At 29.0% G+C, this 27,082-nt stretch overlaps 3 protein-coding genes across 5 annotated transcripts; 1 reads left to right on the top strand and 2 right to left on the bottom strand.

Moving 5' to 3' along the window:
* The first annotated feature begins 5,769 nt into the window (after positions 1-5,769).
* Positions 5,770-8,102, top strand: LOC113873061 (ethylene-responsive transcription factor ABR1-like). Its single transcript, XM_027511026.1, has 3 exons — positions 5,770-6,006; positions 6,276-6,779; positions 7,034-8,102. Exons 2-3 carry the CDS (start codon positions 6,350-6,352, stop codon positions 7,735-7,737), a joined length of 1,134 nt encoding a protein of 377 aa, XP_027366827.1. The 5' UTR covers positions 5,770-6,006; positions 6,276-6,349; the 3' UTR covers positions 7,738-8,102.
* An 11,905-nt stretch (positions 8,103-20,007) lies between these two features.
* On the bottom strand, positions 20,008-20,547 carry LOC113871788. The gene has a single exon (XM_027508895.1). The coding sequence runs from the start codon at positions 20,545-20,547 to the stop codon at positions 20,008-20,010; it is 540 nt and encodes a 179-aa protein (XP_027364696.1).
* Positions 20,548-21,474: 927 nt separating this feature from the next.
* Positions 21,475-26,438, bottom strand: LOC113872746 (protein S-acyltransferase 8-like). Of its 3 annotated transcripts, XM_027510543.1 has the most exons (6): positions 26,093-26,438; positions 24,109-24,294; positions 23,369-23,680; positions 23,015-23,248; positions 22,001-22,268; positions 21,475-21,958 (listed from the first exon to the last, which is right to left on the bottom strand). In XM_027510543.1, the coding sequence occupies exons 1-6, from the start codon at positions 26,132-26,134 to the stop codon at positions 21,759-21,761; spliced, it is 1,242 nt and encodes a 413-aa protein (XP_027366344.1). In that variant the 5' UTR covers positions 26,135-26,438; the 3' UTR covers positions 21,475-21,758. The 3 variants fall into 3 exon arrangements, with proteins under 3 accessions (XP_027366344.1, XP_027366342.1, XP_027366343.1); XM_027510541.1 differs by having other exon boundaries at positions 21,475-22,268; XM_027510542.1 differs by having other exon boundaries at positions 21,475-22,268; positions 23,390-23,680.
* Positions 26,439-27,082: the final 644 nt, after the last annotated feature.

Raw genomic sequence — 27,082 nt, 5'->3', positions numbered from 1 at the left:
AATGTTAAATTAATTATTGTATATGATTTTTTAATATAAATTAAAATATTAGTATGAATATTCTGAATTTATACTAATAATGTAATATAATATATTAACAAATTAAAATATAAACTTTTAAAAATTATATTAATCATTTATTTATTTTTAAACAAAAATTATACAAACAGAAGTGAGTGTATTAATTTTTAACTCTTCAAGTATAATGCTTTGAATTTATTTTTTTATTTTTTGGGGTTGGCAAGTAATTAAATTGCATGGACTTGTTGAACTAGTAATCATAAGTCATTCTCTCATAAATTTGTCTGACTTATTCGGTCAAACCAGCACCTAAGCAGTTTTAGATATAGTTAGGGTCAAATGCACTGCAAATAATAGTTACTTATATAATTAATATGTTTGAATTTACAACGAAACGTGAATTCATTTTAATATTATAAATTATATTTTCTATTAAAATATGATTTAACATAATTTTAATAAATTTTTAAACGCTTACTATATGAAATTAATTAATTATACATATTGGCATTGGTTTAGCAAAAGAAGAAAAACATTACCAATCGCTGTTTAAAGAAGAAAATTGAGAAAGTCTTTTTGTTCCGTGACGGAATCTAAAAAGCAATGAATCAAACAAATTTGTTGACAATTTTAATGGTCAGATTATTAGAAATAAAGTATGTATCTAAGTTTGAGTCATTAGTGAGTTAATTACTGATTCCATCCAATTGCAATGCAGAATTAAGTATTGTAATCAGCAGAAAGAACAGACTGGGTCAAAAAGAAACGAATGGACCCTTGAAATATTGAATGAATTTGGTGATTTTGGCCAATTGACAACACCCTTGTACCAAATGGTTATCACTACTTTTTCCTTGTTTCAACGTAAAATGTTTAATATTTTTTATACAATAAAATAAAAAATTCATCAACAAAACAAAAATGCAATCTCAATCGAAGGGGCTGTTAGGTGACTTCTGAGAAGATAAATTTGATTTTTTATTCATTTTTTTAAGTAAGATAAATTTAAGTTCTCAATAAACGTTTTTAATAAGCAATTTTTTTAGTTTAATAGTTTTTCTTATTTTAAAATGAAGACCCTCACTTCTTAGAAAATTTTGTAGAAAAAAATAACTGAATATTTTTTGAGTTTCACAGCTTTTCTTACTTTAAAATAATGTACCACTCCTGCCACTTAAAAAAAAATAACTTATTTATTTATAAACTGCTATGTAGTTTGAAAGACTTTACCCATAATTTATTTGGACATATAAAATAACTTATAATCTTTTATATATTATTTTTAAAAAAAATCTATAAAAGCAAACTCATTTATAATGTTTATTTAGTCATATTTTAAGCGTTTGAATTAAAATGTTTATTGAGTGCCATAAAAACAGAGTATCCAGTTCCAACAACTTAGAAGAATTTTCCTAATAAAGTTATAAGAAATTGAAAACCAGCAATGATGCTTTCGTGTGCTTTTTGAAGTGCTACTAGAAGAAAGGAAAATAAAACACGTGCTTAAATCAGAACGGAACATAAAAATAAAAATAAAAAATGAGAAAAACTTAAAAGCTAAGCATAATGAATGATTTATCGATGATATAGATTGCAATGAAATGCACCCGCACGATGGTCTGTGGCGATGAAAGTGAAAGAAGAAGCAGAGGGTGCACGTGTCGCACAGTGGGTGCTAGAGTGAGTGGTGCAGTTATTAGTCTATAACCGTACATAAAAGAAAAGTGAGCGACGAAAGAGTGTTTGGGTGGTTATACCAGCCATTTTGCATCCCTCAATTTGGAAAAGTTTGTTTGGCTACCACTCTGTCAAACAGGTTCCTGACTCCACATATTTCGAAAATGCTTCAAGGGTTAGGTCAGACCAGATGTATGCATCTTTAATTTCGATATCATTTGCAAATTAATAGGTGATTTCAAATTTTATAATATAAAAGTTAGTTCAATGAATAAAAATAAAATATCACATATAACATCCTATAAATATGATTTTTTCTTTTAAAAAAATTTAAATATAAGTCTTTATTAGTAGTGATGAACAACAATCAAATTTTATTAGACTCAGTTAGCAAAGTTTAAAATTAAAATAAATTGATTATCTTAAATTTTGAGTCAATTTCAATTATAAAATAACTCAAACTTTTTGTTTGAGTATAATGAATCAGTTGAATTTTATTAGTTATATTTTGTTATCATATTTAGCTTCTTCTTCTTTTTTTGTGGTAAGTTTAAAGAAACAAAAAAATACATCGTATTCAAGTAACACAGAGACATAAAAATATATTAAAAAATAAAAAAAATATGAGAAAGAATAGGAAAGAAGAGGAGTGGGCGACTAATGTTACAGACAAAAAAAATATTTTAAAGGTTGGAAAATAAAATAATGGAAGCTTGAAATTTTTATATATTTTCAAAATAAATTTTTTTATTTTAATGTAATAATTTTTCTTCTCTTATTGTTTTTTCTCTCCTTATACGTAATCATTATCTTTCATATTTTTAACAAAAAAAATAAATGAATACTTTTCAAACACCTACAAAAAGATAATTTTAAAGTAGATTTAAGTGAAAAATGATAAATAAGCTTGTAGATAAGTGAAAAATTAGTAAAGTTAACACGTTTAGTAAATTTAAAAATTGAGTTCAAAATTGAAGTGTGATCGGAGACTAGTTAGATAAAAATGTAAGAATAGAAAAAGAAAAACAAAAAAAAAGATAAATTATAATTTTTTTATGGTAAGTGTAATGAATCAGTTGAATTTTATTAGTTATAATTTTTTATTATATTTATCTTATTTTTTTTATGGTAAGTTCAAAGAAACACAAAAATACATTGTACTCAATAGTACAGAGACATAAAAATATATTAAAAAATAAAAAATAGAAAATCATGAGAAAAATGGGGAAGAAGAGGAGTGGGGGACTAACATTCCAGACAAAAAAAATATCTTGAAAGTTGAAAAATAAAATAATAGAAGTTTGAAATTTTCATATATTTTCAGAATAAATTTTTTTATTTTAATGTAATAATTTTTCTTTTCTTATTGTTTTCTCTCTCCTTCTACATAATCATTATCTTTCATATTTCTAACAAAAAAAAATGATAAATAAGCTTGTAGATAAGTGAAAAATTAGTAAAATTAACACATTTAGTAGATTTAAAAACTGAATTCAAAATTGAAGTATGATCGGAGACTAGCTGGATAAAAATGTAAGAATAGAAAAAGAAAAACAAAAAAAAGATAAATTATAATAAGTTTGAGTGATTAATAATTTTTTTTGTTAGTATCAATTTAATCAATTACAAAAATAACAACTCGTTTCTAATTGAATTAAACACATGTAATTGATACGTGGGTTGTTAATATTTTAAAATTTTATTTTAAATTCTTAAACAATTACAAGAATACAAGAATATTTGTTTACCCCATGAAAATCATAAAATGAATTCCCACCACGAAAATAAAGGTAGCGAAGCATAACTCATGGTGCCTGCCATCTTTTCCTTGACTCCCTGATTTTATTAGGTAATGGCATTTGTGTAATAGTTAGCTAAAATAATGCATGTTAAATCCATTAGCAATTATCATATTGCTTCTCTTAAGTTCTCGACATAACTCTGAGAAACAAAAAGGAAATAATAACCTCGATAATAACTTGAACTTCTAAGAAATAACAAGGATTTGATCTCATAAATCTTTAAAATTTATATCAAATAGATGTTAGTGGGAATCCGCTTCAAGATATTAGAATTGAAAATATTGACCTCAGTAGGGAAGATTGAAAAGGGTGACGAATACGCGAATTTGAATAAAATATTTATAAAATTAAATAATTAAATTCAAAATTTATATAATAAATATGAGATGCGATGAATATTAAAACAATTATGTCCAGTCTCATTTCCATAATTTTTTTAAACTCAAAATTACTGATTCAATAATTTTCTTCTCACCATCGAATAGAGACTTTAAGTTGACGTTAATAAACATTATATTATTAACATTTATATAAATATAGAATTTTTTATCATATGACATTCTTCATTTCTGAAGCGTATGTGTGAAATCTATATCGCTGATTTTCCTAATAAATAATATTTGGTAGAGATTTCATCCACCATAAATATGGACAGCAATGTAAAGGGAGATGAACTTTTCGTTTTCCAACAAATGTTTCTACGGCTTCCAATCGAGATTTTATTATTTTGGTTTATTATATTTTCTGTAATTGAAAATATCATTTTTATTTTAAAAAATCATAAACGATGTGTTTTTAAGTATATAATAAAAATCAAATTTAGATAGAGTAAAATTAAAAATATATTTAAACATATTATTATTATCTATATTTAAAATCTAACATTAAATATTAAATATGCTTACATTATTTAATAATTTTTATAAAATATATTATTGATCAACTTAATTATTAAATTATATTGTATTATTTTTTTAAATTATGTATATTAAATTTTATGTAATTTAAATATTCATAAGTATATTATTTAAATTTCTGTAATTTATTTATTTTTTAAATATATTATTTATTAAAATAAAATAATACAATTAAGTATTTAAAATTTTATTTTTATAAAATCAATATGTTTACTAAAAAAAATTTAAAGTAGCAATTGGCTCGGTTAATTTAATATTTTATGAAAAATTATTATGATATTAATTTCTTGTGTGGGGAATAGGGTGAAAACGTGGGATTGTCTTTTTCTTTTTCAATGATGGGTTCATTATAAGGACAAGCCCCACCGATCCATCCAATTCCAAACAAACACTCTAAAACAATATAATCCACACATTATTTACGTACATCTAATTTTACATCCGTATAACTTTTGTTATTAATTAAATAATTTATTTTATACACTTTTCTAAATGCTATTTTATTTATATAATAATTTTAGATAATACCCTGTAAAAATAAATTCTCCATCTCTTAATTTCCATCACATTAACTATACATTTTAAACATCATATTTAGTTTAAAATCTTGAAACACATGTATAGCTATTACTCTAATACTTTCATTCTTATCTCTATTTATTATATAATATTTTGGACAGAGTTTATATACAAATACAATTTGTCTTCATGTAATTACAGTATCTAATTCTTGTGTTGGATTATGAGCAACATACATTACCTCTCACAGATCTTGTGTTAAAGTTGAGCAATGGGGTCGTTGAGTTCATGCCTAACTCAGCTTGTATGGATTTAACCCTTACCCTACCTTTCCTCCTTGATATTCCAAGCACCTATAGTGTAGTTAGTAGGTCAAATGCTATATTATCCTGTTTAAACTTAACACACAGTACTATAGTCATGCATGGAATTGCTTTCTTAGTTCCCCCAGAGCCGTGCTTTGACCATACAAACATATTCCTTCAACAAGTTTTCCGTTCCCAACATTAACTAATCTTAAATATAATTAGACAAATTTAATTTTCAAACAATTATTTGGTTTATATATATATCAATGAACACCAACACTTGAGCAGTGATTCCCAACCTAATCCACAATAGTTAATTTACAGCTTAAGCCTTATCTTTTATTTACCTTATTTAAGCCTTGTTGTGACTTAATCCTCAGCTTATTCCGTGCTTTCCTTTTCAACCTGACTCTCCATTGGTTAACTATGGGCTAATCACAAATCTGGGAGCCCAAAATAATTAAACCCACTCAATAATAATGCGTATGTTTGTATATATATGTAAATGTTTATTTTTGTTTTTTGGTTTTTTGGGGGTTTTCTCCGCTTAGGTGTATAGAATTCAATTCAAAGATCATCACTGTTTCCTTCTTTCTCGATATCTCTAAAGGGAAACCGACAATGCAAAGAATTTGCAGAGAGTGCAACTAGTTAGTTCCATTTCGCATCCTTGGTTAATTTTCGGTCAAAACCTCTTTTGGTGTGAACTCCACATGCCAAAATCATCACAGAGGCGGCAACCGGATAATTATTTATTTATTGGTACAGTTTTAATTTTCATGTTGATTATTTATTTTTGAGGAATCAAAAAGGAAAAGAGAAATTCTGAACCTAGAATATTAATAATAAAAAAGAATTGAAGCAGAAAGGTAGTGGTAGTGGTGTATGTGTGGTTAATTATGTGTATGCATGGTGGAAGCTAGAGTAATAGAGGCGCAACAAGGTAACTGTTGGTGTGGGGGCTAGATAGCTTTTCATGATGTTCGATTTCTCTTATTCATCTTATATATATAATCGCGTTTCTTTCTCAGAAGGAATCAAGTGGATCGATCTTAGTTTGGGGAAAGAGTATAAGCAACCCCACACAAACCAGCTTTAAGGTTACATGTGCTTGCTAACGGTGGCGCACCAAGGAGGTTCGGGTTCCGGTTCAGGTTCGGGCAAGTTCGTGAGGTTCACGAGCGGCGATGAGGAAGTGGAAGACCCTTTTGGACAAGAAGGTGGAAGCTCAGGTCCATCAATGGGAGGGACAGGGAGTATGGTTTCGGTTCCGAGCCAAGTGGTGTCAGGCTCAGGCTCAGGCTCAGGCTCAGGCTCAGGGCAGATTAACACCGAGTGGGTCCCCGGAAGTGGTTATCCTATGATGTCAGGTTTTATGCATGTCTCTTCTCCTCGTTTGTCTTCTTCTTCTTCTTCTGCCCCTCTTTTGGGGGTTGGACACAAAAGAGCGCGTGAAGATCACACTGTTTCTTCTCAGCAATTAATTCCACTCTATGGAACCGCCACTCCTCACTTCTCACTACCTTCATCATCAGGTGCAATTGCTTTTCCCCCAACATTCTCTCCACATAACCACACACATACTCTTGTTTTTATATATAAACCAACAGTTATTATAGTAGCATTAATAATTAATCAGAATCAACCATCAACCAAGCCTTTAATTTATCAATTTCTCTTTTCCCACTCATAGACCACCTTAATTTTATTATATTTTCATTAATATTGCATTGCCTATAGAACAGTGTTGTAAGGATACAAAACCTTATTTGTCTTTTATTTCAAATAGTGACAGAAGAAGCTACAACTGTTGCCACTACAACGCAAGGGAGTGAAACGGCGTCGTATGAAGAGAGCGGTGAGAGGAGGAGGAGATACAGAGGGGTGAGGCAGAGACCGTGGGGGAAATGGGCCGCGGAAATTCGCGATCCTCACAAAGCAGCGAGAGTGTGGCTTGGAACGTTCGACACTGCAGAAGCTGCAGCAAGAGCTTACGATGAAGCTGCATTGAGGTTCAGAGGTAACAGAGCCAAACTCAACTTCCCTGAAAACGTTGCTGCAGTTCGACCCGATTTTCCGCCCAGTACGATCGCCGTTTCTGCTTCCCCGGCGACCCATTTTTCGCCGGCGGTGATGCAGGGCTCGCAGTTTCAGGGATCATCCGATTTTATGAGAGATTACTGGGAATACTCTCAGCTTCTGAGAGGCACAGGGGACTTCCATGGACTCGAGCAGTGGTTCTATGATTCGCAAATGGCGCAGATTCAGTCTTCCTCTTCGTTGTTATCGCCGTCGCTCTTTTTGTCGTCGTCTTCGTCCCAAACTGCATTTTCACCCTCCTCTGCTTCGTTTCCTCTGTTTTCTAGTCAGCAAATGGGGTTTTTCCGGCCGCCGGGAGACTCCTCTCACGGCGGTGGAGACGGTAGTGGCGGGTCGGAGTTTCCACCTTCGACGTGGTCAGATACCAGTGGCTATCCTCCTCCCCCTGGTTGACATGGAATACACAAACACAACATCCTTGTTTTACTTTTATTTTTGTTTTCTTCTATTTTTTCTTTCTTTCGTCAAAGAAAAAAAAAGGTCTTTTTCTTTTCTAAAAAATGATTTGGAGTTTACTGAATTCTTATGTCGTTTTGGGTTAAATATTATTTCTTGGTGTTGTGGTGAATAAATTGATGAAAGATAGGAGAGACAATAAAAGGTTGAGGGATGATAAAGGTTAGAGGTGGATAAAAAGTTAGGGGTACAAAGCAGCATTTGAGTTTGAAGCTTAGTTTAGAGATAAAGACAAAGCAGCACTTAGTTTTCAACTTCGAGTTTATTCTAAATTCTCAATGGATTTGATGTTAACTTTTTCTCAACTATCCACTCAAAGTACAAACCAATATCTTTCAGAATAAATATTTAATTCAGTTGCTAATATGTTATTTGACTGTTTTTTTTTTAAATTATTATTACGTGGTTTTTAAAATTGCTGTCATAAAATATTTTATTTATTTTATTATTTTTTAAATTTTTAATATGTAATAATCTTCAAAGAGGTAATTATTTATCAATTTAATCTTTAAAAATTGTTACTGATTTGAATTAGTTTAAAACAATATTAACTGGGATTTTTTTATTTTTGCATTTCAAAAATTTATATAATGTACAATATGTTTGTCAATTTTATTTTCAACCACTCTTGTATTTAATATTTGAGATATCAAGATTTTAGTCATTATCAGGTAATAATAGTTATTTTTTTCTAAAAGTATTTAATATATAGTCAAATGTATTTTCATTGAAAAAAATATTTAATATTTTATTTATTAAGTGAGTAAAACATATAAAAATATAATTATTAAAAATAAAAACATCCGAATAGGAAACAAATAAATAAATACATACGTAAACTGTATAGATTATCTTTATTTGTTTTCAAACTGTTCTCTGAATAGGACAACTTTTTCGTCCAAATCCTGATTAAGCGACTAGTAAATGAACGAATTTTTTAATAACAATTTTTGGAATTTTAAATATATGATATAAAAATACATTTTTTAATAGAAATTGTAAAATATTAATTAAGGAATAAAAAATATTCTTATTAAAAAAATATAATAATACACTCATTTATAATTTTTAATATATTCAAACACACTTTTTTAATAAAACTATTAATTATTTCATAATCAATACTCTTAAAATGTTCATTAATAACACCAATAAAATTTTTATCACTTTTAAGTATATAAAATTAATTTCAAAATTTAATATTAACCTTATCTTTTCTTAAATATAAGATACAAGCATGCTCGGTCATTGGTCATTGAATTTATCATTTGGGTAAACCCTACACGCCAGCAGTGGTTAGTTGACACAAGTGGCAAGAATATGTAACGACTCGAACATATTTTATTTTAAGATTTTGTTAATTAACCTCAATTTTTAAGAATAATTAAAGTTAAATATTTAAAATAATAAATTTTTATTAAAATAAATTTATTGTAAATAAAAATAAATTAAACATTTTAAAAAAAACTGAATTTTAAATATTGAAATATACCGAATCATATATTTTATTTTATTGGTAATATCGTTGTTCCTATTTATAACTTTGAGAGGGGCACGAATTCATGTGGATGAGTCAAATAAAAAAATTTATAGTATTTGGTACGAGCAATACTTTAATAATAGCCTCTGTATATTCATGTGAGAAGGGGATAAGAAGAAAACATAGACAAATGATAGATATGATGATTATTATAATTAAAAAAAGAAATAAAAAGATATATTAACCAAACATTAAAAAAATATATAGTTTTGATTACGCTGGGGCATTTTCATGGCTATAAGCGTGTTCAGAATTTTACATAAACGTTTAATAATCATAGTCAGAATATAGTTTTGATTGGACTTTGGACTATGCTTAACGCATATTTCATGCATTTCAAGGTGTCCTTTTGAATAGATCAAATTTTGGACCAACTTTATAGAGAGAATGTTGTTTTTGAATAAAATAATAATTGGACTGTTACGTGGAATGATATATACATTTGAAGTAAAAAAGTTGTCGTGTTTTCTTAAGAAAATTGGTAAACCAGAACATTATTATGAAGACTTTGGTTTAATATAATGGAGACGTACTGTTTCGGGTTTTAGAGTAGACACAGATTCACGAAAATTAACTTTAAAAACGTAAGGATTCAATCCCTGCTCATTAAGGATGTTGGATTCCAACCTAATATCTCATTAGCATAATTTTGTAAATATACTTTTAAAATTTATTAAAAATTATATACTTTTTTTAATACATTTCCAACTATTAAGTAAAATTTTAAAATTTATATAAATTTTATTTTATAATTTTTAATAAAGTTTAACAAATAAATAAAAATGTGTTAAAAATATTGTATTAGAGAGTATGCGATTTACATTCATTTTTATTTGTTCACTGAAGTCAATACGGGCTATGACTTAAAAAATGAATATTGATTATATTTTGTATAAAAATGACTTGTAATTTATGATTTTTATTAAAAATTAATAATGAAAAATATAACAAACTATTTGTTTATAGAAAATAAAAAATAATTAGACATTTAAGATGAACAAATTAGGGGGTGACGCTTCACATTAGCTAACACAAAATATTTACTTAAAAGAATTTAATTTTTATTTAAGAGTTTATAGAAGTAAGTTTAAAATAACTTTTTATTTATGTAGTAAAATAAAATCACATTTAAAGCGTAAACATATAAATGTTTTAAAAATTTTGCATCTCATTTAAAATTAATCTTATTTAATAATTATAATTTTTATTTATTTTGCAATTATTATACTCATAATGAAATTTAAAATTTACGATTTTTGCACAACAAGAAAATCATTTTACTTTATTTTATATTAAAAACATGCTTTTAAGGCACAAATGTTCTTTTATCGAAAACATGAATTGAGACCATTGAAAATTCTTAATCAATATAAATTAATTTGTTATAGTGTCTGCCTTTTAATATTAACGGTTTGTTTCATACTTTGTTTGAATTAATTTTTAAAAATGGAGTTAAAAGAATTTATTTTTAAAAATTTGAGCTTAATTTGTGTTCAAGAAAAATGTATTGTAATAAGAAAAAAGAATGACTTTGTTTGGATGATAACGTAAAATTATTTGAACTGTTAGTATAAATATGTTTGGAGTCGTGCACTTATAACAATATTTTATCCACAAAATAGTTTAAAATTTTTAGAATATGTTTGTTTTAACTTTTAAAAATATTTTTTTTAAAAATAAAAAATATTATTTTTAAAAAGAGAAAACTCTTTTAAAAATTGAAACAAACCTGTCTTTACTTTTCCACAAATAGACTTTATTCACTGCATAGTTAAATTTTAAACAAACCAAATAATAGCTTATTTGGACAACAAGGAGAATCACATTTGTGTTCAAAATAATAAAATTGCATCAAGGTCTGCCGTAGGTAAAGCTATTAAGGCCTTGCTATAGCCCGATCCAAAACATTCTTTTATTAATATTTTCTTGTTACAAACAAAATTTTAAAAATATTAACTATTCAATTGATAATGTTAGAAAGTAAAGAAATTTTATTCTTTTGAAAATATCTCTCATCTTATTATGACTCATTTTCTCATAATTAATAACAATCTAATTCATTTTATTGATGTTAGTTAAAATTCACATCTTTAATTATCATTATTTTTTTGCTATATATAAAAGATAAAAAAAAAAATTATACAAGGTGTCTAAAAGTTCCTATGTCCATAGAGTCTAGACCAAAAAATGGAAGTAAAGTGGATGGCCCTCTTCAAAAACTATCGGCACAATGAATAGTCTCTCAACAAATGTGTCACATTCTAATACACTTTATACAGTTTAGAAGACTTATAATTTCTTGAATTACCTCAAATAGCGAATGAGAACAGGGTTAAACATTAAAGACTAGATAGATAGCTTGTTTGTAATTGTTTTTAATCCAAACTCATTGGAAATCATGCTTCAGAATTAGCTGAATCTCATTATAAATGTTCCAAAGTTCAATTTCTATCGAGGAGTAAGGACTAAATTTCTTTCTGAATTTAACTAATAGTCAATCTCTGCTATATCGAATTAGCCCTCCATAGGCAGATTCTCCATACAACCTGAAAACAACTCCATTCACGCTTAACTTCACTTGACTAGGGAGAGGTAACATCTATTCAAACAAATTCTGATCATAAATCAGTTGTTTCATATAATTAAAGGTGTTTTTCCAACAGAAAAATATGTAGTTAAAATTACAACAAATTCTATGAATAAGACAATTAGGCTGAATAGATACATTTTGAGCAAAAGTATTCCTATCTTCCCGTAAGTTCTAAATTATAATTCTAAAAATATTATGCCAATAAGATAATAGGCTGCAATTTTGATTAGATAAGTTAAAACTTAACCACTCTAAGGTTTCTTTACTAAAAAAAAGTCACCAATTGATGAGGGAAGACAAAGTGATCCCAAAATAACTTGGCATAAAAATAGTATCTAAGAATGTGTATTATAGTCTCATGACCGTCCTCACATCTTAGGCGAGATGAAAAATTAGTCATATTTTGCTTACACCTCTTCTCATCAGTGATAAATCTCTTATGGGCGACAATCCAAAAGAAAAAGGTTATCTTTGTGGGATCATCTCAACTCCAAATCAACCTAAAAGTCTCTTGATTATACTTAGATGTGATTAGGTCTATAGAACAAATTATAAGGAGATTTGGTGATAAAAATTTCATTACTAGATCTATTCTAGTAGACTAAGTTAGAGATACTAGATCTAATTGAAGGCTCTATAAGAGTTATGGATTGACAAATATGTTCAAGGAGTAAATTGTATATTTTTTTAATCCTAATTGTCATTAGAAGAAGAGAAACTTACGGAAAGGTTAAAGTTAAATTTAGGTACAAGAAACTTAGAAAACTTAAACTAAAATAAAAAATTAGGGAAACCAATTATCATACCAGAATTTGATAGTTAAGTCATCCTCTAATTTTAACTTAACCTTGATTAAAATTTGGCAGATAGAGATTAAGTCCTTAAAAAAATGAGAGGCTTGATAAATATTACTGAAATTAGAGTCTTTTCTATCCTAAGTTTATATTTGTTGTAAAGGACTTAGACTCAAACAGCACAAGGAGGATATTAGTCTCTATCGTAATTTCATTAGATAAGTTTTATTAAGACTTTTAAGATCTCTAAAATAAAGAAAGAAAAAAGTTCTGGTGAGTTATTTATTATGTTTTAAAATATTATAAAATTTTAAATAGGTTCTAAAATTTAATATTTTCAAAATTAAAGATTATAAAAAAAACAATATAAGTAAAAATATGCACCAATTAACATATTATTCAATCACATATAAATTATTTTTGAAATACATATGTTAATTTCACAATAATTTCAATAAAAATAATTTTAAAAAAATAAATAATATTTTACCTAAAATTTAAAATGTTTTAGCAACAATTAAATAAATTAGTATTATTATTAATTGAAAATGAACTGACAAATTAATAAGTAATTTCATATCCCTATATTTAAAAAATCAAATAAAATTATAATAATTTTGATAAATTGTTTAAATTAATTTTATAAACAAATTTTTGGCTTTAGGGTCATACTTGAATTTCAAAATAACTTGACTTTTGGGTGAATTTTGAGTTTTTAAAATAGATTCTCTTGAGATTAGTAGTTAAAAAACAAAAACAGTTTCACTTTTTTGTTAATTCTTCTTGTTTGTGAAAGTCTCCCTCCCCCTCTATGTATATAAATAAATTTTAATTAAGTTTTATCACCAAATAATTTGATATTTATTTTATGTAAAATAAATTTAATTCTTTAAAAATCACTTTAAATTTTTTTTAAAGCATATTTTACTGCCACTGAAATAAGAAAATATTAAAAATTAATTATTTGTTGAAATAAATTATTTTCAGTGAACCTTATATATTTTTTATTTTTATTTAAATAATTATTTCAATTTAGACACGAGATTAAAACAAATACGGTCACTTGAAAATTCTTGCCAAAAATTATCACTTATTGAAATGTAAACTTAGACTATCTATGCTATTTCTTCTTTATATTTTTATTTTAAGAGAATTAGTTACGTGTTCCGCTACGGAAGTAGCAATAATTTACGTTTGACAGTGGGGTAAAAAGTTAGCGGTGAAAAAAAAAAACAATGTGCAAAAGTTATTTCATTATTTTTTAGTTTAATTTTGATAACTTAAAAGTATTATATATATATATATATATATATATATATAGAATAATTATAAATTATTTTAAATATAATTTTGAAGATATTATTATAAAAATCAAATTTAATTATATAATAATTTATACTCAATTAACAGTGTAAAAAATTATATAATCTAAGTTAATTTTAATTTTTTTAATATCGAGAATAATATATCAGTTACAACATTCGTGACAACAAAAAGAGATAATAAATGAGTCCTGATATTTTGATATTGTTTTTCTAGCTCATTAGATGGAAGAATACATTTTAATGTTTGACTCAGGTACAATTAGTGTTTATAAACAGTACAAAATTTCCTTTAGAAAATCCACTATTGGTGTTATCTCTATTAAAATACTCTGAGTCTTGCATCAATAAGACTAATTTGTTCTTATTATTAAGAGCAATTTTGATAAAAAAATTAATTTTCAATAATCATGTTTTTAAAATTTTGTAAAATATCGTTTGGTTAAGAGGATATAATCACTCTATATATTTACTAAATTTTTGTATAAGTGATTTTGCAAATATTTTTATTATTAATTTAATTGATATATAATGAGAAAAGTATTATAAATAAAATAATTTAAATAAAAGTCACAATAAATACTCTTAGAGTATTTGTAACTTTATGGTACATTAAAGGGGCCATAAAGAGAATATTTATCTTAATGGTAATCTTTAAGTTATTATTATTTTTCATTCATTTTAAAATTTCAGAGACACACAATAAAAATAATAAATAAAATTTTATTAAAAGATAAATTTAATATTATTAATATTTAATATCGTGATATTATATTTTTAATAAAAATCATTACATACAAAATTTTATAATGTGTTATAAATACATTAAGAAAAGCTACTAAATTATTAACAAGTATATATTGCAAAATTTAACTCCCTCAGTTAGAGGCAAAGAAAGGTAGGTGTAAACGTAAGATGTAGTTTAATAAGCAATGGTTGTTTATATAGAAAATAAAAAAAGGTGGGTGGGCCATAATTTTAAAAATTCAATAAAAAATCGTATATATATATATATATTAAATATAAGATTAAAATACAATTAATTTTAATATTTAATATGATAATAATATCAATGAATACAGCTGAATAAAATTATTTATTAACATCTTTATATTAATACTTTAATTTCGATTAGATCAGGATTATATCGATAACAATTAATTCAACGTTAAAAATGTCGATAAATAATTTATTTTTTGATGGTTGTAAAGTTTTCTAATCAGCAAGTACTTAAACTTGGTATTATACTGAATCTACCCAAACTCTAGTTACTTGGTACTAGACTCAAATTTTTAAAAGCCGAAGTATGCAGCAAGCAATCCATGAAAAGCATTAATCAAAACATTAATCCAACTAGAATCCAAGCATAAATTGCAAACTAGGAACCCCACTACGATGTCTGATGTAACATGAAACGACAAAAATAGTGTTGTACTAATTTAATTAATGAAGATTAAACTTGCTGGTTGCTAAGTGCATCTCTCTTTATATTTAGCTCGTTGAAGATAGTGTTGTTGTTATATTACATTGGCCAAAAGAAACACTATTATAACACTAATCACAATGAGATTACGTGAGATTAAGGTTTACGTCTCGTCAGAAGCACCAAACCCCAAACGGCAACGTCACTTTAGCTTTTGCTTCTCCAACAACGTAAAATAAGTTTTAGGGAATAAAACTATCTTCTTTTTCTGTCCATTTCCATTCCCTTATTCTATTTTAATTTTGCTTTGGTACAATGTGACATCACTCGCTGCGTCGTTTCAGCAAACATTCCTGGCTCTTATCTTACATGTTGCAGAGCACCACCATCCAAAATTTTATTAAAAATAATTTTTATCTCTTCAAATCTAATTTGTGTTGCTTTTATCATTATGCTCTGTTTCGAAATGCAATAAAAAATTTGAAATATTTGAATTGAGAGAAAAATAAAAATTTAAGTTTTTTTTTATTTGCTTGGTCCAATTAAAAAATCTAGAAGAAATAATAGTTTAATGTAAAAACATTTTTATGCAATGCAAGCTTTTTTCATTCTTACGAAAAGTAAAATTGTTGTTTGAAAAATGAAAGCTATCGCTCCACTTTCTTCCAATTGGTGCGGAGAGTATTTTCTTCACGGCCCCTATAGCTTTCAGCTGTTTCTTTCTTATTTATCTTTTGTAATCGAAACAAAGGAAGTTAACCAAATATTAACTTTTTAATTTTTAATTAATTTGCTTATCAAGACTTTTATCAAATTCTAACCCAATATTTATATTTTTCAAATGAATGCCTTTTAATCTGTTTAAGTTTTTATATTTTTAATTAAAATTATGATATCATTTAGAGATATTATAAAAACAAGTTAATTATCAAACAGTATTATGTTTAATTTGAACATTTTACATTAGTATCTCTATTATGTGTTACAATATTGATTCATCAAACAACTATAGTGATGAAATTGTTACATTTAAAAGGGAATTTATATTTTAAATTTTAATTAACTAATGGGTCAAGTCTGTCAAGCGCTCTATTCTGAAAAAAGATAAGAGAATAGAAAAATAAAGAGAAAAGTTTTTGTTTTTTCTTCCTCTTTTTTTCTATACCAAAAAAAAGAAGAAAATTTGTAATTTTATAATATCTTTTTTCTTCTTAATTAAATAATACAATTTATATATTATTTTACTCATTTTTATCTCTACGAAATAAACAAAAGGATTGAATTATATCATTATTTATTTAAAACTCGAATACAAGAATACAAATTAAACTCAAACAATCATTATTTATTGAATATATCACGTGTTACTTATATTATCCTTATCTTGTGTCAAAGCTTTAGTACTATATTGTTTAAAATTAACACTGTTCAGTTGCTGGTGTTTTCTAGAGATACACAATTATTTGGGGGAGAGAAAATTGGGTTAACTCTTTAAGTGTGAGAGATACACTTCCAACGCAATCAACGGTAACCAACTTAACCTTGAGAAATAATATATTTAGGAATATTAAATGAATTTTATTAGGGATACTTGGTATATAATTTTTTTTTATTCTCGACAATTATATATTCCAAGAATTATAATCTTTTGTTTTTTGAAAAATGAGTATTAACATGATTCGCATCAAAGTGGGAATGGACCACTTTGGTGGTTGGTTTTGAGTTTGGATGTGGTGATAGATAAATTTGCCTACCATTTTAGGTAAGCAACACGGCAGTGTTTGGATTCACATGTGTTTGGATCTGCCATTGCCATTTACTGAGTTGGGATAATTGAGATTAATGTGAGGTCATCATAAAACTTAAGTTGATAACTGTTTGACAATTTGCTCCAATGAAATGAGTTATGGGTTCGAGATTGATGATATAGCGTATATACATATAATTAAGCATCAAAAAGATAACTATTGAATATGATGTGCATCTCCATTTGATGTCACGTGAGAATAATGTTTGAGCGCTGGGGTTCAACGATATTATAATCACAATATGATGTGAGATTTGTTTGCCTCCTCATTTCTATACGGCAATAATGGTGATTTTTGTGGATAAAATTTATCACTCTTGAGTGTACATAGCCATAGCAAAATACCAAATTTAACCATGAGAAATATTAAAATATATATTTTTAATATAATATTTTTTTTATCACAATCTTAATTATTGATTACAATTTATTAAAAATTATAAAAATATTAATAAAAATTATTAAATTAAAAGTGAGATTCATATATTGTTTAGAATTTTATTAAGTTTGAGTCAATTTTATTATACTACTAGTATTTTTAGTTTAAGAAATCTCCAACAATTCAGAAAAGTAAAATTAAGGGAAAAAAAATTCAAAATTTTAACCACCTCTATGCTTTGGTGAATTGTACACATTTTCCGTAAATTTTTTAATATGAAGCCATATTATTATTTTAAGATAAAAGGTCAACAAATGACCTTGACAAATTCAACAAAACCTCCCATTTTTTACATTTGGTTACTAATTAAAATTTATTAAAAATTAAAAAAGTACAAAACAGATATTAATTTAAGAATAAAAAAGTGTAACTTACATAATTTTTAATAAATTTTAGTCAATAATAAGTGTATAATTAAAAAAATTGTAATCCTAACATTATTTTCTCTCTAAACCCTAAATCCTAAACATTACTTCCTCCCTATTTGTTTTCTCTGCCACGCCAATGAATCTGGCGGGCCTATTTGTCATGAATTCCTTGCTCTATCTATGGACAGCGTTTCGCAGTGTTTCTTGTGCAAGTGCAACCCCTCTTTTTTGGCAGCATATGTAACAAAGTAATGATAAGAAGATGACAAGATAAAGAACATTATATACAAAATACATCGAGAGAGCATACCCACAAATGATCACATTTACAAGAGCTTATCAACATATCAAACTATGCAACATAACACAGAGAAAGAAACAAGATTGCTTTCCAATTCATAATGAAATTATTTCAAGACCAACCTTTATATTTTTACTTGTATTTTCTCTTACATTCATTTTCTATCTTTTTTTCTTTATTATCATGTCTTTTCTCTCTCTCTCTCTCTTTTCTTCATATTTTTTTCTTCTTTCTTCCTTTTTGTTTCAAGACAGAAACGACACACATGCACATCAAACAAGAGGAGAGGGCCAAATCTGATTCTGACCTGTGATTCTATGACAGTGGAGCGATATTCAAATTATGAACATTACAAATAGATGGCATACAACAACACTTTCTTTGACAAAAAGTCATGTTATGGCATCAAGTAAACAACATATATAATTCCCAATCACTTCAAATCTCTCGATTGTACCCGGTACCACCCTGTTTCCCATTCCCATAACAAGCATGCAGTTATCCAAAGCACTACATTAACACAGGTTTCTCAGGCACGGATTATGTTACTACCACAACAAAACCATCAAAATTTCAGGATCATAAAAAATCTCGATTATGTTACTAATGAAAACAGGCATTTTAATACGAGCGTTGGTCCACTAAAACTGGGGTGGGCCCAAATACAATAAAGCCCAATCAACGTGCCATTCATAGAGAGAAGGGTGTATATGCAGACACTGAAACGATCAAGTCGATACTTTTACTTTAATTTTTTGAGAAAGAAAGAGCACCGGGCACAATAATTATAAAGATTTTTTTATGATGTTATTTTAGAGTTTAATTTTAATAAGCTGTATGTGTAATTTTATTATTATTAATTAATTTAAATATAAGATAAATATATATGTATTTTAAATTTATTATAAAAGATTTGATAATTTTTATAAACGTGATAATTCATGATCGAATGATAATACAAAAGATATTTTACGCTGTCATTTACTTATAGAAACTACCATATGAATTTTTCAATAATTAATTTAAAAATTATATTTACAATATATTATGATTGATTAAAAGTATAAAAATATTTACATTGACACATTCTATTAAAACTAAATTCAATTTTAATTTAGATCTTACGATTAAAATTAATAGTTTTTTCTATCTCATTTTTAAAATATTTTTAATTTATTTCCGGCAATTGATAATATTGTTAATTCAAATGAAATATTATGTTAGATTTGTTTTTTTAATATACATAATCCAATCATAAAACCTATTTCGTATAACTAATTATAGCAATAATTTATTACCAACATATTTTTCGCAGTTAATTCAGACATAGAATAAGTTGTTTATAATATATACAGCTTTCAACTTTTAAAGAAGTAAGATAATTTTGATTCACTTTCTTGATAAAAATGGTTTTGAGTAGTTCTTTCATGAAACAAGAAAGAAAACAAGTAAAACTTTAATAGAACAAGCAGCAATAAACTGGTATTTGATTTTATTATTATTCTCCTTCCACACCAAAGCACATCCTAAGGAAAAGCAACAGCCCACACAATTTTGTCATGACCCTACACCACGAGGCCACATGCATGCATTTCCATTGCAAGAAGACCCCATAACTTGGCCTTATGAAAGTTTATCTGTGGCCCAGAATGCAATGTTGCTAAGCAAAGATATCTTGCTGTTAAGAGCATTAATGTCAGGGTTGACAATCTTTTCACTAGCCAAGCCTCTGGCACAGGCGTCAGGTCCATCACCAGCAACTTTGGCATCATAGTTAGCAGTTTGAGGATCATCCGATATCTCATTGAGGGAACTTCTGAAGGATCCAACCACACCATTATAGTGAAAGTTTGCACATTCTGAAATGGCTCGAGAAGCGGTTCCCAACCCCTTCAGAAAGTTCTGACCCTCTATTCCCTTTTTCAAGGCAAACTCAAGGATCACCTTTGAAAGTTCAAGATAGTTCTTTGCTTCGTGGGTTCTAGGCTCTTCATTCAGAAGCTCCAAGCACCTGGCATTGTCCTGCATGGTTTCCTTACAAATTTTCCCAACAAGGTCTGAACCATGACTTTTCTCAGATTTAGCATTTGCTGCCAAAGGAGAATGAGAAAGGAGGATCAAGCAAAGGGTGAACACAAGGGAAAATAGTGCTGAAGTTTTCATTTTGGATTTTTTGTGGGGCGACTTCTTGTTGAGGATTCCTTGGTTTGGTTTGTGGGAGAATGAATTAATCGTTCGTGGTGTTGGGTTCTTTTATAGTAACTCTAATTCTAATTTAGGCTATCAATAATTATTTTTAGAATGCAAAGCGATTGGTTATGATGCATGGAGTGGAAATCGATCTTTTTTTTCGATCCATTTGGTCAACTAAGTTGGATTTTCAAGGTAAAAAAAAGTGATATAACAAACTCGTTCTCTAAATAATGCCGAGTTTTTTACTAACTTTAGTTTCAACTTTGAATTTAAAACCCAACAAATTTGGTCTAAATATTTTTTAAGTACCCTACTATATCAAATAAATAGCAAAGGTGTTGAATTTAGCGAACTAGGATAATCCTTTCTGATATAATAAACTACAGTTTCAATTTTCATTAAGAAAAACAGCAACATTTAATATTCGAAGACTTAAAACATATCCAAAATGCAGGGATAGTTATTAATAATATCTGACTTAAAATTTTAAAAAAAAAATTGTAATTCAATCTGTCAGGTTGATCAGTCTAACCCATCAAATTTTGGGGGACAAATTGTGATGGTCAAATTTTTTTAAAATGATAATTATTTTATATTTTTATTTAATTTATATATTTTAATTTTTTAATATTTAAGTCGGTCAACCTGCTAACCGTCAACCCGCTAAAAAAAAGGAAACGGTTGATGTTTTCAACCCACTAAAAAGAGAAGGGACACGTTGACGAGGTTTACCATCCCTAAGATTTTCCATTTGTTTAAAACCATACTAAGTTACCAAAATATCATCACATGTTTCGGTTTTACAGCAATAGCAAAGAAAAAGCTACGGAAGAGCCAGTTTTACAGTGCCTAAAACACAGTATATGTTTAGAATCTTTCAGTATGACAACTGGTTATTTACACAAAGAATAAAGCCAAGTAAAGATGATATCCATATATTGGACTGTTAAAAAATGAAAGAAAGAAAAGACACTTGGTTTCTCAAACAAATTACAAACACACATTTCTATGCCTTCCCAAAGAACTAGGATTACCACAAAAAGGTAAGCTAAGTTTTTATACCAAAAGTTCCAACCAATTCAGCTCCCATTTCCATTTCTTTTTCCACCTTTAGGATCCAAGTAATCCCACATCATATATGGTTGATGCCATAAAATTATCATAGGGACAAACCACACCCCTCATAGCCGCATTTCCTTTGAAGTAACGTAGTTTCTGCTTTCAGTCACATTCGAATTGGCAAGGACCTCTTGTGCGATTTCCCAGCTTCCACTCCTTTCCCAACTTGAGTGCCTTGCGTCGGATCGAATTGTCGGAGCTCGATGATCTGAGGACAAAATTGAGTCTGGTTCAGATGGATTATGGGGTGGTCCATTGCTGCCTCTGCCCCGAATGTCCTCTTCAAGTTCTTCGATGTTCCTACGCTGTGATATCTTCAACAGGTCTTCACCAATGTCTAGATCATCTTCAACCTTGGGGCGGCGATCTCCTCCACCCATGTCATCTGGTTCTCGTTCCCGGGTAATGACTGAAGCCATTGGCCTTGGTGCCTCCTCTTGAACAAAAGCCCTGAAATTGTTCCTTGAGGGCTTTACTTTCGTGCAAAACACTTCCAGAAAATTATTTAAACAACCTCGATTGAAAACATTGATCCTGCCATCAGCCCTGTACCGGAAGTTTTCATAGGTAGTCTGCAAGACAAGAGGCACTAACCTAGGTGATGAAGATGTTCATGTAACAACAAGAACTCGAGAAACAACAACAGTGCATTTATAAGCTCACAGTTCTGTGAATATAGACATGTTACAGCTTATATCCTACAACACACCTAGCAAATACTAAAAACTGGCAACCTAAGACACCACTAAGCAGACTTCCATAACATGAAAAACAATTGAACAAGTGAATCAGGCTTACATTGAAAAGAATAAAATATAGAACATAAAACATAATGAAATTTTAAAATTTCCCTTTATATGGATGCAGAGAAAATTAAGAGTTAAGAAAATAGAAATGCAAGACTTCAGCATTTTCCAATATTTTATTTCCTACTCATCTGAGCATAACAAATATATGCAGAGACAATAACATTCCATCAATAAGTACACAGCCTAATTTTTGGTCACCTCAAAAAAAGACCACTGGGTATTTTTTTAATGTCCAGTTCTGTTCATGTTTTGTCATTGTACATGTAACCTGAACTGGCATATGGATCATTTCATACTATCATGGAAGTATTGATTTATTTAAGAATAATTTCAGCTATTGCCTTTGCTGAAATTAACACAACGTGCATTTAACAGATTTGTCATAATCAGGCATATCAATTTCTGTAATAAAAGCAGTCTGAAGTTATAAACGAGTCTAAAGGTCCACAAACCATTGCTATATACACAAGATATTAAAACCAGAAATGTAATTAAACAAATTGACAGACCTGGTTTGTGCCTATAAGGTACAAATGAAAACCAGTTAGTCCACCGACAAACCACAGAGAGATGAAACAATAAGCCATTAGTATCACAGATGAAGGGGATTCTTTCATTGCCTTCCAAACTGTTCCATCATAATTATCCATCAGAACCTTGATGTAAAAAGCTGAGAGGGAAAACACGTAGATGCACAGCATAGTTGCTGAAGAAACGAACATAAAGAAGTAACGGTAGTTCCTCTGCACAGTGGAAAAAGGCCAAAGATACATAAGAACAAAGAAAACAAGTAAACAACCATAAATATCAATAAAGAAAATGTGTCACAAAATCAATCATGTCATGACTGTCAACTATCATACCAGACCAATGCATTGACCCACCCAAGGGCAATGGTGATCAAAACGCTCAACACAGTTGTTGCAAATGGAGCAATGTGAGCAGCGAGGAGGACGGTACAGCATACAAGTCTCACAATATTTCACCTTCACATTGAGGCCATTGACCATAACTTCTTTTGTTCGAGGAAACTGAAGGCTTGGCGTTTGTCGTCCAGCTCCCCCAGCATCAGCAGAAACTGAAGAATCATAACGAAACTCTTCTTCTGGTGGATGCAAATTCCTTGGAATGATGCCCGGATCACGTGAGGAAGTAAGAAAGAGAAGTACCAGGACCTAGAAACATAGATTCTGAAATTATGTTTGGCATACTATATGAGATCAATGAAGAAGATTAAATAAAACCAGTATCTTAATAATGAAATGCTATCACCAAAACAGCTCCCGACCTTCCTTTAGTAAATTAAAAAGTTATAAGAAAAAAGGTGTTAACAGAGGCATCATGATTTGCTTTCGTACGACAATGATTGAGCTAAACAAGCCACACTTTGGCAGTCTACAGCATTGTTCTTAACAGGTATACAGGAAGATGGATGGAGTATATTGTGGTTCCTGAACAGTAGAAAGCAAGTTATCTGTGACATATGATTACTTACATAAAATTTGGACCATGGAACTCACAAACAGACCAAGCCCCAACTAGCTATCCATACAAAACAATGAAAACATCAAACCAATAAAGGGGAAAAAATAACAGAACTTACATTGATAGTAAAGAGAATTGCCACTGCTAAAATAGCATATCCTGAGTTATAAGAAGAAAATTGATGCCGAAGATGCCTTGCTACAAATGCACAGAAGATTATAACTGGAACAATAATCAGCAACAAGGTGACAAACAGGGACCTAGCGTCAGGACCAAATATCAACCTCCCTCCAAATATGAATTTCTGCAGAACATTAGGAGAAAAGTACAAACTATGAAGTACAATAAGAGTTAACAATTGGCAGAAAAAAGTTCATGAAAAACTAAAACACTACTGAAATTAGCCAAAAGTTATGCAATATTAGCAGAAAGCTACATCATTCCAAGGGCATAATATTAGAGATTAGAAACATAGGTGTTATATATGAAATTTTAATAGACAGAAAAGGAGAAAGGTACAACTAGTGGAGAGAATAATGAATCCTCCGATCTGAAACAGAAAGAGAGATGATAGGACAAACAAATATAAAAAAGGAAGATGCCCAAGAAATTGCAGGCATTTCTCATCAACCAAATATACCAGAAAACTACAACACTGCACAATGCCAAAAAATTTCACACTCCTTGTTCCTTCCAAAACCTTTTAGACATATACAAGAGAAAGCTCCAATGTATGATAGGACAAACACATTTTGACTAGGAACCCCAAAAAATGCAGCAGGTGAACCATAGAAGGTGTCCATCTGTAGCATAAATATCAGCTTATTTATACCAACATGTCTCTATTTCTTTATAAACTTCATTGATGCATGCATTCCTAATCATATCATGCATGATATCATCCATCACTTTAGATGTTATTATCTCTTGCGTTTCTTATCCTATTCTATACCCACAGGGGAAAACAAAATATAAGACAACAAACACATCATGAAACATATAGTCACCCATTTTTTGTCACTTGTTGGATCACTTCATGTTGGCTACAGATTAGAATAATTGGCATGCTTCAGTTGGAATTGATAATTTAGCAACAACTAAACATTACCAGCCACCATCCATTTCCAATGAAAATTGCTGTAAACAGTGGCTATGCAGATTAGTACTTCATGTGAGCATCAATTTACCAAAAATCAAAACTAATTCATGCAGTGGTGGGGATGAGGGACCTCAGTTTCAGCATATCTTCAGGAGTAATTATTTTGAAAATTGAAGATTCTTTAATGCACCCATTAATCACCCTTACACTTAATATTTCTCATCCTTTCGGAGTGTATTCTACCACATGCCACCTGTCATCATAGAGAATATAGCAATAGCATGGACCTATCTATCTATGTGGCAAAATCTGACACGGATGACATCCTTCTACCACAAATTTTGAAAACATAAATAAAAACCGAATGATTGCAATGTGAGCAACTCAACATATTTTTTTTATATGAAAACTATCATTCAAAGATACAAATTGACAAGTGATCAAACTCAAACTAGCTATATTCAGCTGCACCTTCCTTTTCACCCAAAAACTAAAAACACGCCTCCAGCAAAAGATTTAGCAAAACTAGAGAAATAAAATAGTCAAATTCTGCATCTTCAGTACCTAGTTTCCCAAAAGACAAATTAATCAACTTGATTAAGCCTAACAATTCCAAGACACAAGATTAAAGTGTTGCTTCTCCAATAATAAAGAAAAAAAAAATACATAGCTGAGTGGAAAACCAACTCTAATCAGGCACAGCTCTACATTCAAAGTGTAGAACCCCCATTAAACAAAAAACACATAACCTCCCCCACTATAAGCTCAACATTTAACACAGACCAAGCTTGTAATTTTCAAAAGAAAGAAAGAAGAAAGAACTCCCAAGTCAAATTTTTTCCCACTCTATTTCCACATTTCAGCAACCAAAACTGCCACTGAAATTCAAAGCCTTCAGCACCAAGCAAATCACAGAAGCACAAATCCAGGGCATACCCAGATGGCACATCAAGCATAAAAAGCTAAATTTGCAACGAAGAAGAGGAAAAGAAGCGAACTTTACATTACTTCCTTTCCAAACTTGGTAGACGCGCTTTGGAGCCATGAATGAAGAGTCCAGGTAGACACGCTAGGCAGGGAAAGAGTGTGAGAGGGTGAAGTGGCAAGTGTTCATCTCACTCTCATTGACGCTGCAGTGAATCAGAGAGTGTTGGATTGAGGGTCAAAAATTGTGGGCCTTGTCTGGAATGTGATGGAAAAGCTTCACACAAAAGAAAAAGAAGAGAGAGAAAAAGAAGGGGGGGTGATCCCAGAGATGGCGGTTTTGGAGTTTGGAATTTTGGATTTGCGCTGAGGAATGTTTTGGGGAAAACCAAAAGAAAAATCTTTGTAGCGAAAGCAAAAGATGAAAATTTTGAAGAAGAAGAAGAAGTAGTAGAAGAACTTGGCTTGCCCTTTGTTTCATTTCATCTTCTCACGTCACTCTCTGTGTTGTGACAGTGAAATTTTTTCTGATATTCACTTACTCGTTTTACCACTGACACGTCAGCATATGGTGGGATCCATGATTCTTCGACGCATCCAACGGCTCTGATGGAGATACTCCCTTCTCTGTCATCGCGTTAGGTTGGGTTTCTAACCACAAAACAAAACAAGAAAAAAAAAATTCAATTTGAAAATTGCAACATGAGTTTCAAAAGATAATTGACTAAGGTGTGATAATTTTGTTTTTTAAAAAATATTAATGTAATTTTTTAGTTTTTTTAAAAAAATTGAACTTATTTTATCTATTTTGATAACTTTTTTGTAAATTGTTTATGAATATTTCATAAATTACTTTTATAAATGTAAATAAGATTCTCTAAATCTTCCTAATTTTATCTTTACAAATACTTTCACTCGTTCAATTTGAATTATTATCTCACAAATTGTTAAAATACTCCTTGACAGAAGCGTTTAATAATATTTAAAGCTTAAAAGAGACAGAACCCAGTTCATTCTTACAACAGTTGTTCAGAAATTGGTAAAATTACATGTTGTAAAAACTTTTTGC

Source organism: Abrus precatorius, unplaced genomic scaffold (genome assembly GCF_003935025.1).
Source record: "Abrus precatorius isolate BTA unplaced genomic scaffold, Abrus_2018 Scaffold7, whole genome shotgun sequence".
NCBI lineage: Eukaryota > Viridiplantae > Streptophyta > Magnoliopsida > Fabales > Fabaceae > Abrus > Abrus precatorius.
Note: the sequence above shows the minus strand (reverse complement) of the source record. Positions and strands in the feature narration are given on the sequence as shown.

Excerpts from the sequence above, each read along its gene's own strand:
- LOC113873061 (XM_027511026.1), top strand. The coding sequence starts at position 6,350 with ATGTGCTTGCTAACGGTGGCGCACCAAGGAGGTTCGGGTTCCGGTTCA. Across the intron at positions 6,780-7,033 it reads CTCACTACCTTCATCATCAG|TGACAGAAGAAGCTACAACT; the intron begins GTGCAATTGCTT and ends TATTTCAAATAG.
- LOC113872746 (XM_027510541.1), bottom strand. The coding sequence starts at position 26,134 with ATGGCTCCAAAGCGCGTCTACCAAGTTTGGAAAGGAAGTAAT. Across the intron at positions 23,681-24,108 it reads CAATTCTCTTTACTATCAAT|GTCCTGGTACTTCTCTTTCT; the intron begins GTAAGTTCTGTT and ends CTATGTTTCTAG. Across the intron at positions 22,269-23,014 it reads ACCTTATAGGCACAAACCAG|ACTACCTATGAAAACTTCCG; the intron begins GTCTGTCAATTT and ends CTTGTCTTGCAG.
- LOC113871788 (XM_027508895.1), bottom strand. The coding sequence starts at position 20,547 with ATGAAAACTTCAGCACTATTTTCCCTTGTGTTCACCCTTTGCTTGATC.